At 46.1% G+C, this 12,953-nt stretch overlaps 2 protein-coding genes across 6 annotated transcripts in view; one reads left to right on the top strand and one right to left on the bottom strand.

Annotated features, from left to right (window-relative positions):
- Window positions 1-12: 12 nt before the first annotated feature.
- On the bottom strand, window positions 13-5,699 carry NUDT22 (nudix hydrolase 22). 3 transcript variants are annotated; one of them, XM_028709191.2, is made up of 6 exons: window positions 5,482-5,699; window positions 2,333-2,830; window positions 1,865-1,975; window positions 1,656-1,753; window positions 977-998; window positions 13-391 (listed from the first exon to the last, which is right to left on the bottom strand). In XM_028709191.2, the coding sequence occupies exons 2-6, from the start codon at window positions 2,798-2,800 to the stop codon at window positions 287-289; spliced, it is 804 nt and encodes a 267-aa protein (XP_028565024.2). In that variant the 5' UTR covers window positions 2,801-2,830; window positions 5,482-5,699; the 3' UTR covers window positions 13-286. The 3 variants fall into 3 exon arrangements, with proteins under 3 accessions (XP_028565024.2, XP_028565022.2, XP_028565023.2); XM_028709189.2 differs by having other exon boundaries at window positions 905-998; window positions 5,482-5,682; XM_028709190.2 differs by lacking the exon at window positions 5,482-5,699 and adding an exon at window positions 3,557-3,578 and having other exon boundaries at window positions 905-998.
- A 6,406-nt stretch (window positions 5,700-12,105) lies between these two features.
- DNAJC4 (DnaJ heat shock protein family (Hsp40) member C4) overlaps window positions 12,106-12,953 on the top strand; it is a 40,287-nt gene continuing 39,439 nt past the window's right edge. For 2 of the 3 annotated variants that reach the window (XM_028710189.2, XM_028710191.2), the window contains exon 1: window positions 12,114-12,252. In XM_028710189.2, the coding sequence (XP_028566022.2) occupies window positions 12,129-12,252 (124 nt within the window). In that variant the 5' untranslated portion in view covers window positions 12,114-12,128. Of the gene's footprint in view, window positions 12,253-12,953 lie in introns of all 3 variants that reach the window. The other variant, XM_028710190.2, reaches the window with a different exon arrangement.

Genomic DNA, 12,953 nt, shown 5'->3' with positions numbered 1-12,953 from the left:
GAAAACTAATAATTAAAAAATAATACTACTTTATTGAGAAACAGGTTGCACAAACAGGCACAGCGACAGGGCTCACAAGGCGCTAAGGTTGGTCTCAGCCAGTGCAGTTTCAAGGGAGGTTTGGGAGGTGAGAATAATCCCACTATCCGTATCCATGGCATAATATTCCTGCTTTGCCAAAGGACTGCTGGTGATTTTGGGGTAACTGGATGATCTGTAAAGTAATTCTGAATAGTCCCTGAGAGAGTAGTTCACTTCCTCGAAGTACCTCTTCCCAATGGGCTTGTCATTGGCATGTGCCCATGACCCCTCTGTAGAGCTCTATGGCCCCTTTGGCTGATGGGCACAGTTCCTTCCAAAAGTCCCCGCTCTGCTCCATTGTCAGGACATCCTGCACAGAGAAAAAGGCAGCCATGGGTTAAAAGAGATGCAGAAAATGGGGCTGACACTTACACTTTTTGTCCTGTCTAGTTATTTTACTATATTGGGGGTGACAGGGTCACAGTGCCTTGGCATGCAAAAAGGGGGGCGATGAACTTCATTTTAATGTATTCTAATTAACTCTAAATTGAGTCCAGAGGAGGCATATGTTTCTTTAAAGGGGCCTTAGCACTTGACAATGGGGAAGCTAGGAGGTTCCTGTATGCTTAGATGGCTGGCTGTCCAATCTTACCAATATAAACTAGGAATTGGGTCCCAAGAATTATGTGCATAATCAGAGTTCAAGGACAGCCAGGCAAAAAATACTCAAGGAGGGTGTGTAAGGCAGGGCCGGTGAGGGGGGTGTGGCTTGGGAAGAAGCCTAAGGGCCAGACAGAGAGGCCTGGAGGGCCGTATTTGACACCCAGGTCTAAGGCTGCCCACCCTCGAGCTACACACTTTTGCCTCCAGCTCCAGCACTTACCTCTCTGTCAACAAAGATGATGCTGGTTGACTCTTGGGCCTCAGGGCCCCCGACAGCATAATGGTGACTCACCTGCTCAGAGTTGAGACTGCACCTGAATTAATTAATGAATAGCAAAGTTGAGAAGAAAGCAACCAGCGAAGCTGAGGGTGGGCGTAGGGACTAGGAGCTGAAGACTAAGCTGGGGAGACTTTGGGCCTGGAGAAAGAGGTGTCCATGGCAGGGCCCACACTGTGGGGTAAAGGAGGAAGAAGCTGAGGCTGTACCCTGATGGGGCAGCTGATCTGCAGGACAAAGAATGGATGAGCCTCTATTGGGTGGGGCTCAATAGAAGAGTTTCTAATATTGAAGGGCAAGCTGTCTCCATACATACTTATGTACCCATGCATTGTGATCTACCAAGGGCCTTCTGTGGATGCCACCACCATCAAAGATGAGGCAGATGTATACCAGAGAGAGGGCCTTCTTAGTGGTGGCACCCCAGTTGTGGGACGCTAACTCCAGGGTGATTTGGCTGGCACAGCTACCTTATTCTCCTTTCAGAGCCTGGCAAAGATCTTTCTTTAGGGTTGTTTCCTACAGTGTTGCCCCATCAGCTCATGGAATCATTTGGATATAATGCATAAAGCAAAAACATTCTTAAGCAGTAAAAAAAATAAATCAATGCACTCTTCATAACTAAGCACAGCTTGATACCGGGATGATAGTGAAGAGGGAGGCCTACTATTCAGATCAGGATTCAGCACATTACCTGATGTAGAATTCAGCACTGCAGCGGCCTGCGCTGGTCTCGTTCCGGGCTATTCCGAGCAACACTGGGTTGCTGAGGGTGGGCAGTGGAAGGTTCACCTGGGAAGGGAAGGGGGATGCTGGTTCAGAGTCACTCTCAAAAGCTGGTTCAGAGAGGAGGGGAGGGCAGCCTAGTCATTGGCCGCTCCCCTTTCCCTGCCCTCTCCTCACCTCATCCTGGATCTCTCGCAGCACAGAGCAGAACAACTCCTTAACCACAGATTCTCTTGGGAGGTCCTGGTGACGGACAGGCCCCTCCAAGGCGGCATCTTCCATGACAACCTGCAAAGCGAGGCACAGTAAGAAGAACACAGGCCCATTCAAGGAACACAGCTCCATTCTCTATAGCCCAAATGGCTCTCCAGGGTTTCAGGCAAGGAGGCTCTCTCTGCCCTACCTGGAGATGCCGGGGATTGAACCTGGGACCTTCTGCATGCAAAGCAGATGCTCTGCCTCCAAGCTAAAGTGGCAGGAGAACTTCCAAGCTGTGGTCCACCTTAATTAAGGAGATGGACTCAGGGGAGCCCTCGGGATAAGCTGCAAAGCTGATGCCTGTTATATTGCTTCTTACAATACTGAAATTTGACCCATTTGTTAACAGCAACACCCCCAAGACATAAAACCAGGCACTCCATCAACCTGCGGTTCAGGGTGGCCTCCAGGAATGTCGATCTTCCCAGGCGCCTCCCCTACGCACTGACTCCGCCGCAAAAAGACAAACTTGTCATCTGCTGTGTGCAGCATGGCGCCCACCCCCAGGGGCTCGGCGAGGTAGGCCTGGCTGTTCCCCAAGTCCTCGCGCCCACGCTCCTGGAGCTGCCCGGCTGCGTCCGCCAAGTTGGTGCCCACAAAGTCCTTGTAGCAGGTGAGACCAAGGCAGAAAGTCAAGATGTCCCCTTCCAGCTGGATTGAGTGGAGACGGAATTTGGTTCCGTCAAAGAGCCATGGGCTCTGCTGGCGACGTGCCACCCAAGCTGTCTCAATCCGGGCCCTGTCGCCAGGGAGTGGGCGACGGTCATACAGTGGGGAGAGCTCAGCTCGGACCTGAGCCTCTGTGATGCCCTTGGGAGATGGGCACTGGAAGAGGAGAGAGATATCAGGATCCATCTTCTGCCTGCTCTGTCCATCTAAGGGCACCTGGAAGATAAGAATAAAAGTTATCCACCCATATCCCCAGTCTCTTTGCCACAGTAGGATTGCTATTGTGGTTTTTTGGCTCTGCTCCTGTGCCTTTTGCAGCTGCCTGATGCACAGAAATCAGTAGGAATTAAAAATCCCAAGAGCAAGGTTGCCAACTTTTTGTATAGGCCCAGCTCCCCCGCCTCTATAAAGCAGCTCAACACACTTAAACTGTTAAATCATTTCCTGGTATGTCAGGCTGCTGTTAAAGGCATAGGAGCAGAGCCAATAAAAATCCTGACTCCTTTGTTTTAATATTCAGATCTGTGCAGCTTTCTCCCACCCCCACAAAAGAAATTGTGCCCAAGTCATTAAAAAACAGCACCGATAGGAAGTAGTGACTATGGGTTAGAGCAAGGACCTCTTGGCTCCCTATCGCCCAGGAGGGCGTGACATGAAGTATGCACTTTGCACAGAAGCCTGCAGTTCTCACATGCAACCCTGACTCTGCTTTGGGGTTCTTTTGACTTTTGAGATTTAAACGCACTTGGAAACTTGGCACCCCAAGGGTTAACAAGGACCACAAAGATAAAGATAAATCAATGTCATCCTTATCCAAAAGGGAATTAGCATACTCATTAAAAATACACTAGCAAGTGTTAATTGGCACAGACACTGAATTAACAATAAGCCAAGTCTGAGAGAGTTAGAAATCAATAAAAGAGTCAAAACAGAGGAACCTACCTTATATTTGACTGAGTCGGGCTGTGTCTACTACACCATAAATTTAAAGCACATGACTTCCCCAAAAGAATCCTGGGAGTTGTGGCCTGTTAAGGCTTGCTGGGAATTGTTACTCTGTGAAGGGGAAATTACAGGGCCCAGAGGTCTTTCAGGGAAATAATGTGCTTTAAAGATACAGTGTGTACACAGTTGATTTAGTTATTGTAGGAAGGGTGAGGGTTAAGAAGGAAGGTGTGGGATTTTAGGTGATCGTATCTTGGCTTCACACTTCCAGAAGGTGTCTGATACACTTTAATTTTAAATTTACAAGGAATAAGAGAGAATGTACAACAAAGTATTTACAGTAAAAGAGACAGCACTATGAGGTGTTGAAGCTCAGCTTGCTGGGAAACACAGGCAGCTGCCTCATACCATACCATTGGTCCATCTAGTTCAGTATTGTCTACACTGACTGGCAGTGGTTGTCCACGGTTTCAGACAGGGAAGATCCCAAGCCTTACCTGGAGAAGCTAGCAGTTTCTGCATGCACATCAAATGTTCTACCACCGACCTACGGCCCCTGAGTTACAATAATATAAGCTCTTTTGTTTCCTCTGCGGGCCAGAACAAAACCTCCCTTCCCAGGTTCAGGCCACCAGTCTTATAGAATAATCTGGACTTTAAGGGTACTTTGAAACAGACTTCCTCCCAAGCAGCATTCCCTTCCATCAAGTCCATATGAAGGTTTAATCCCAGGCAAACTGACAAGCATCCTTCCTCACAGTAACTGGACTACGAACTCTCCTTGAGCAGCTGGAATGGTCATAGATAGTTCAGAATATCACAGCAGCTCAGCCAATACAGATTAGAAGTCGAGTGTGTCTAGACTTCATAGAATCATAGAGCTGTAGAGTTTGAAAGCATGCAAAGCGTAATTTAGTCCAATCCCTTGCAATGCAGGAATCAAGAAGCCCTGATGGATGGCCAATCCATCTGTTTTAAAACCTCCGATGAATTAGTCCACCACCTTCTGAGGTTGTCTGTTCCACAGCTCTGTCTGCTTGTGTACCAATGGCTGCTACATGACATCAGAACAACCAGCAGAGTCAAGCTGAACCTATGGCTCTCCAGATTTGGCTGGACTTCAGCTCCCTGACCACTGCCTGCCAGTCTCACAACATCTGACCACAGGTTCCCTATCCCAGATCTACCACCATGAGCCGGCTAGACATTTCTGAGAATCTCACAGCCTTGCCTGGTATAAAGTAATCAAGGTAGACTATCTGTATACTCGGAAGCTCCATTTGACTATAATCATGCCTGCACTGTAATCTTTTCTCTATCCGTATGATTTTATGGCTCGTTTTCCCAACAAATAAAAAACAATATTTCTTTCTTTCTGGTAGGAAGCAAGACAGGAACTGTTACTACCCAGGGGGGAACAGATGGGTTTGCTTGCCACTTTCCCCCCAGCTGTTGAAAGCGACGTGAAGCCTAGAGGGCTGAATTAGCACACCAATTAAAACACATGCCTGTTATGCTCCGGACGTCACAATGGAGCTCGCTTCGTGTGCTTTATTGGTGTTATTTGTTAACCGTGTGTTTGCGTGCGCGCGCGCCTAGCCAAGGCAATCAGCGTTTAATCTGCGCATTTGCTAACCGGGCACATTCCGGGCTGCCTAATTAAAGTCGCCTATTATGCAAGTGACGGCGACGCCACGTCGGTTCGATCTGGATTAACCCTCGGCGCCCCGCGCCACCGGCAGGGGAGCCTGCGAACTACGCGCGCGCCCCGTTTTGCAAGGTGCCCACGCGCGGTGCTGTGCGCCCGCCCGGGCAGGCGTCTCGATTTCATTCTCCGCTGCGCTACAGCGAGATCGGAAAGGGGTGTGTGTGTCTGGAAAGGACCGAAATCGGGGGCCTAGCTAGCTAGCGAGGCTCCTTACCTCTCTGCCGCCGCCTCCCGGAAGGAAGTCTGCTTTTGCAAAGCCGGCGCTGCCTGCTGCTGTGTCTCTCCTCGGCTCCGGGCAGCTCCCGAACCGGTTGCTTTATCAGCCTGCCCCCTTGTCTGATGCCGACACGCTTCTTTTCCAGGATTAGGCTGCCGGAAAAATCAGTGAATCCAATCCTTATGCCTTTAACATTACTACTACTACTACTACTACACTACTACGAGGGGAGTAATTAGTAAGAACTCAGTCGCTAGAGCATGAGACACTTTATCTTAGGGTCGTGGGTTTGAGCCCCACGTTGGACAAAATATTTCTGCATTGCAGGGGGTTGGGCTAGATGACCCTTCCAACTCCACAATTCTGTGATTCTACTTCTTAGTGCAGTGTTCCGGTTCAGGATGCCAATCTAAGCCAGCCATGCTCGTTTGGAAGGTATGCCATTCCATCCTCATCCTCTCACCCCTGCCCTGCATTTGTGACCACTGAACATATTCCATTTACTGATTTTCCCCTAGCGGGTATCTGGTTAGCTACTGCAAGAACAGGATGCTAGACTGAATGAGCCACTGGCCTGATACAGCTCATGTTCAAATGTTCACTAGGGCCTACCGTGATATGTAAAAGCAAAGTAGGCTTTTTCCTACCTGGAAGAATTTTGCAATTAGAATGCGAACACATGTAGATTTAATCGATTAAAAACTCCTACATTTAACCAGCTAGGGGCTTATTGCTGTCCCCTTCCCCCGCTTTCAGATCAAGCGCCTTCCCTAGCCCTCTCCCTGTCCCCTGCCTCTGCAGAGCAGAAATTGGTTTGCACTAATCCCATTCTGACACCAGTGTGTAATAAACGCAAGCGAGCTGATTGACAGCCTCCATGAGCTGGGGAGCTGCTGGTTATGTCACAATTTAATACGGGAGAAGAAAATTGCCGAATGAAGAGTTTCATTTGGGATTGAGACGGAGAGAAGAAAAAGAGACTGATGAATCTGATTAGGATCCTGACAGCAGTAACAAGGAAGATAGATGAAACCGTCGAAACAGATAAAGGAAGAAATCCTTTGAGGCAAAAACACCAGAGGAACTGGCCCAATGCCACCTTGCAACTAAAGTGTGTATATGAGAGTTTTATCCTTTTATGGGGGCTTGTTGCTCCGTGCCACTAAAGTACACCCTTCCCTGCTTTCTTTTATTGCTATATGCTCTGGAACAATAACTGTCCTTATAAATGCTAGTTCCTAATGTATTTTGTCACTCTGAAAATGATAGAAGGATCTGCCAACTTTGAGTTTCTCAGTTTTTCATTTTCCCATCTTAAATGAAGTTCACATTTCTACAACAATTTGTGATTTAAAAAAATAAATCCTCATGAAACTTCATCACTATTCTATTGAGAGTTTCTCCTAATAAACACATTTTTGTATGCTTTTTTTTTTTAACTGATGGGCACATTTTTGCAATTGATTCCCTCTTAATGCCTTTTTGTATGCTATTTTAACTAATACAGCCGTTTCCCCTAATACAGTATATCTTACTTTTTGTAAATATGGTTTGGAGAACTGTGTCTCAAAATTCAGATAAGTTCAAATTTTGAAGGGTGGTTGTGTTTTGCTTCACATGCTGTTTCAGAAAATGCAAATTAGATTATTTGCCTTTAAATGAGAACTGAATGAAATTCCTCTCTCATTCCTAAGTGTGACTGAACACAGCAACAGACAGCCCATGACAAGCCATGATTCCTGATGTGTGTCCAATGGTTATAGCAGGGAATGCTGAAAAGCCTGTCTCCCCCCAGCCCCTTACCATTCAGAGTCTCACAGAAAGGCATTTTGATGGTTTGGCATGTGTGGAAATTAACATTACTTTCCAGCCCCCATTTCATTTGTGCTAAATATCCACACGCCCCCTCTGGCAATAGCTTCATTCAGTAAGAGCTTTGACCCCCAAGAGGATATGTGTAATCTGATTTGTAATTGGCACTAATTAATTTTAATCTCAGTGGGAACACTTCATGGGGGGGGGGGGCTGATAATAACTGGGGGAGGGAAAGGAAAGGTATACATTCAATTCCTTGCTGTATCAATAAAGGACGCTGGTGCGTTTATAGGCCAAAACTGGAGCGGCCAATTTTTCATTCTGCCCCTGCCATTTCAGTCTGCAGACAGTTATTTGGGAAATAATCTCGGGGAAACTTCTCAGTGCTGTGGGAAAAGATTCAACTGATTATTCTGTAGCGCAAAACTGACTAGCAACAGGCTGGGCATTTCCCCCCCTGCTCAGTTGGCAACCTTAAGGCCAACTAGATTGTGCCCTGGAATTGCCTTTAAACGGATGCAGCATTTTATGCAGGCTAATCTTTTCAAGGCATCTGACACAACAATGCGTCCCACAGCAATGAATCCTGCCAGAAGAAAATAATATAAACATAACAACCCTATTGCTCTGAACTCCCTATATCCCACTTCCTTGCTCATCCCAGCTTGATGGAAGCAGAATGGGACTCTGTGAAAAGCCAAAAGCCGGAGGAGGGTGCCAACTTTTGAACCATGTTTTGTCCAGAGTGCAGATTTTGGGCACTACTAAATGCTCCACCGGGAAGGTAAACGGCGTTTCCGTGTTCTGCTCTGGTTTGCCAGAAGCGGCTTCGTCATGTTGGTCACATGACCCGGAAGCTGTACGCCGGCTCCCTCAGTCAATAAAGCGAGATGAGCGCCGCAACCCCAGAGTTGGCCACGACTGGACCTAATGGTCAGGGGTCCCTTTACCTTTACCTTTAAATGCAGTGGAGACTGCTCTGTTAAGATAAATGGAGCTCTGCCTACCAACTTCAGTCGGCGAACTAATATCAGTGTACTGGAAGAAGCAAAGATCACCAGTGTTGAAGCAGCGATTCTTCAACATCAACTTTGTTGGGCTGGTCATGTTGTGCGGATGCCTGGTGATCGTCTTCCAAAGCAACTACTCTATTCCAAACTTAAAAATGGAAAGCTTAATGCTGGTGGTCAACAAAAGAGGTTTAAAGTCTGTCTCAAGGCAAATCTTTAAAAATGTAGTATAAACACTGATAACTGGGAAACACAGGCTTGCGAGTGCTCCAGTTGGAGAACAGCCTTTACCAAAGGTTTTGAAGGCTTTGAAGACACTCGAACTCAGGACGCAAGGTAGAAACGTGGTAAGAGAAAGGCACGTTTGGCAAACCCACACTGTGATCAACTCCCGCCCGGAAACCAATGTCCCCACTGTGGAAGGATGTGTGGATCCAGAATTGGCCTCCACAGTCACTTACGGACTCATTGTTAAAACCGTGTTTATGGAAGACAATCTTACTCGGCTACAAGTGATCGCCAAAGAAAGAAGCAGCCCTCAGGCATCCCCCCCAACCCCACCTGCCTGTCTTATTTGCAACTGGTCCAGAGGCTGACCCTGCCTGCCAGCTTCCTGCACCTGCGTCTCCGTGTTGTCCCTTGCAGAACAAAACTGGAATTAGCCTATTACTGGTTCTGTATCCACTTACTGATTTCCTACCTTCCCCTCTATCAGTTCCAATGGGCACCAGCCACCACTAATTAAATGACAGCAAATTTTCAGTTAAATTCATTTACATTTGAAACTGGGTTGTTGTTCCATTGTATTGTGTGTGCCATGGAGTCTCTTTTATTATCTTTCTAAAACATCCTGCTAAGCCTGAGACACTCCTTGCCTGATTCACAGCTAAAGCAAATGAAATTTTATTGATTCATTCATTCATTCATCAACCTGAATACAAAGCAAGGTAGATGTGGGATAATCAGCCTCATATAACCATCATGCTTAAGTCTAATTAATACCAGGCTTAGCTCACCTTGAGTGGGAACAGGTAATCAAGTCTTTGTTCTCCTTCCAGTCTGCCTGAGAAACTTGGCACGTGAAGGGGTTTTGAGTTGGCTGCTGCAGCTCAGAGCGCATGGCTCTTACAAGTCGTTGTTGAGTTCCTATACTAATAATTTAGGAACTTTCACCACTGTAAATAAGCCAAGTTGTACTGCCTGTGTTTTCTGACTGATGTATGGAAAAGCACATGAACCTGACCTTTGGCGTGTTTGTAAAGAAACAATTTTTAACTTACCAACCTTGTCTTTTTCTATGTTGGGGGAAGAGTGGACTACTTTGGACTGTTATAAAGGTCTAACAGCCTATATTTCTATGCTTTACTTTGCTGCATGTTTTGTGATTTTAAATGCTGTTCTCTCACCAAAGAGTACTTGCCCCAATCTTGGATCCTGGCATCCAGGGATTCTCCTTTTATATGACTATTTTTTCCTTGCCAACCAGCACGAAAGACCTCAAGGTATTTTGCCTCAAACCTCTGCTTCTGGGGTGGCTGGTCCTTTTTCCAGATACTCCATGGAAAAATCAACACAACCTAAAAAATGCAGACTACAGAAGTTTATTTAATCTCAAAGGCAGTTTCTATACTTTATTTATTTGCTACACAAAGCTGGCATCTGCTGTCTGCTGTCCCAAAGTTGTTTCAGTTGTTTGTGTTCATCTAGAAATCGGGACATTTTAAAGGTTGTGTCCAAGTAACTCCAACTTAGAGTAGACCCACCAAAATCAACTGGTAACTTTCATTTCCCTCAAGCCTGGCTGTGAAATATAGATAACAGAACACAATGAAGGCCACAAAGTAGATAAATAAGAGGAGTGTCTGTCTGAAAAGGAAATGAGAGAAATGTTTCCGGGCTTATTTCTTCAAGTATTTCTCCAGTTATGTCAGCATAAATGGAAACCAAACACAGCCTGGCTGGATTCAAGATGGTGCCTGTCATGGTAAAGTCTTGCTTGCTTTTTAATTTATTGCCTGCTGGGGAACATCTGGCTTCATGAGATGAATACTCTACAGGAGAATTTTCTACCTGAAGGGTTGAAAAACACACCACACATATTTCAGTTATGAGGTTTGCTCCCATACGATGGCCACCAACACAGATGGCTTTAAAAGAGAAATAGACAGATCAACGGAGGGGAAGGTTATCAATGGTTACTAGCCATGGTGGTTATGTTCTCCCTCCATTGTTGGAGGCAATATGCCTCTGAATACCTGTTGTTTGGGAGTTGCAAGTTTGGAGAGTGCTGTTGTATTCAGGTCCTGCTTGTGGGCTTCCATTGGGGCATTTGGCTTTGCCAGTGTGAGAACAGGATGCAGCTAGGCTCTTCTTATGTTCTGTGGGGTGTGTATGCAGCATGTCTCCGTTATGCTTATATATTTGCAAATAAACCAAATATTAGAAAAACACCATTAAGTCTATTGTCTTCCTTTTTTCTTCAAATAAAACTGAATATCCAAGTTGTACAGCCTCTTGAACATCTCACCATTCCGTCTCTCTCTATGCTATAACCTCACCTTGACACCATGTGGGGGTCCTGCCCCTCATGACAGTCCCTGCTCCCTTGGCAACAGCATCCCCCTTCTGACACGTCCACTAAGCAGCCCTGACTGGAGCCATTGTAGGGGGAACCCCAGGCAAGAGAAAAGGGACCATTATCCCTCCCCTTCCCTTCCCCAGTGAAAGGGTGAAGTCACTGTAGCAATTTTGACAAAAGTGGGTTTTGTTGGCAAGAGCCCCTCCTGCACCCTCTTCCCTTGGCTGTTGGCACCATTCCCACAACCTTTGTGACGGAGGACTTGTGATCTGTCCCCAGCCTTCATTTAGAGACAGCACTGCTTGCTGTGGATCTCCTTTTCAAGTCAAGGCAGGCAGGTTTGGCTGAGGCACTGGCATTTCCTGCCCTTTAAACCCCCTGGATTTAGCTTGTATTTCATTTGCATTTAAAGAAAAAAAGCAAAGTAGCATTAGCACAGTCTGCGTCAGTAGCTGTTGACCTGTCTGGATCAGAGGCTGTGTGTTGACCTCAGACATTTGTGGGCTACTATCAGGAAAACAATGTTCAATGCAAACAAGTTGTGGACAGTTCTTTTTGGAGGAGAGAGAGGCACTTGATGCCACAGACCTCTGGTGGCCAACATTTGAACTGGCCCCTGATCCTTAAGCAATCAGCAGTGAAGACTGGTTACCAAAAGGCCCTATCGTGTCATAGAGACTCTGCCCAGTCTCTAAGATGTGGGTGGGGAACCTATCCAGTCTCAGTAAATCCCTTTTCCCTTCCTTCTAGTGGATTAAAAACACATAATCATGCCCATGGAAGCGCCTCACAACTGTTTTCAGGAGCAACTCCCAGAAACATGAAAATGAAAAACAATTTTAACATATTAACTATTAACTGTGATGGACACATATACGTGATGCATGTCAAGTTTTCCTCTCTCCACTGCAAATTGAAACCCAGGTTCCCCGTGACAGTAAGGAGATCTGCCCAATTTTTGCATCTCACATGACACGCCTGTTGTAAAAGACAGTGCATGCAATGTATACAACTGCTAACGCAACCATTGGGCAAATTTATGTATTTTCATATTTATATATTCCAGGAAAAGGAACTACAGTATACAAATGCTATCAGTTTATATTGCGGCTGCGATTGCACCTGTGTGTAAGCCCCATTGCATTCAATGGGATTTTCTTTTAATGTTACCCAACGGTTTTAGATTAAAAGTCAATTTGACTCCTAACTAGGTTAGCCCAAGGTGACTGGGAAGTGCCCGGATGTCGCTCCACCCCTCCTCCGTTTTCGAAAGGGGCGGGCCCAAATGCAGCCGGCGAGTTGGAAGAGGCGGCGGCGGCATCAAAATGGCGGTCGCGACCCGAGGGCTGACTGTGAGTTTCTATGGTAACCGCCGAGTCCCCTCCATTTACCACTCCCCCTTTCCTCCTTGCGTTATCCTTCCCTCCCCCTTCGGCCTTGGGTGGCCGATATTGGTTTAACTGCTCGTTTAATAGCAGCGCGCCTTCCGTTTCCACACTGTTCAAAACTATTGGTTCTTCAAACCCCGCTCCTTGCAACAGTATCTGCCTTCTTCATTATCTGTTGGTTTTGACGTTAGTGCCCTCCCGTTTCCTACCCCGGGAAAAATCTGCCAGCATTTGTATGGTTCCGCCCTTCTGATTTTGGGCACCCCCACCCGATTAATTATGGGATGATCATATTTGGGATGTTAATAATTTTCGTGCAAATAGCCAGACTATAAATACCAATATTACAGATTTCTGTTATACATAACTATAATGGTAACGTTTATTGAATATGTGGGAAATAATTGTACAGCAGAAAACGCTGGCAGCATTAAGATAAATTCAACAGTGTAAATAAGTTTTGATGGATGCAGTAATGGAGTACTGATGGGTATAGTTTCTGTGAAATAGGCAGGGATTCATGATATGTAAAATGAACTATGGAAAGAGAAGAAGGGAAGTCATTGATAACTTAAGGATGTAAAATGAGTATTTTAAATTGTAAAACAGAAAATTTAATAATAAAAAAGTACTGTGGGTTAAACCACAGAGCCTAGGGCTTGCTGATCAGAAGGTCGG

Source organism: Podarcis muralis, chromosome 16 (assembly GCF_964188315.1).
Source record: "Podarcis muralis chromosome 16, rPodMur119.hap1.1, whole genome shotgun sequence".
Classification (NCBI taxonomy): Eukaryota; Metazoa; Chordata; class Lepidosauria; order Squamata; family Lacertidae; genus Podarcis; species Podarcis muralis.
The sequence above is the reverse complement of the archived record's forward strand: the minus strand, read 5'-3'. Positions and strand labels throughout refer to the sequence as shown.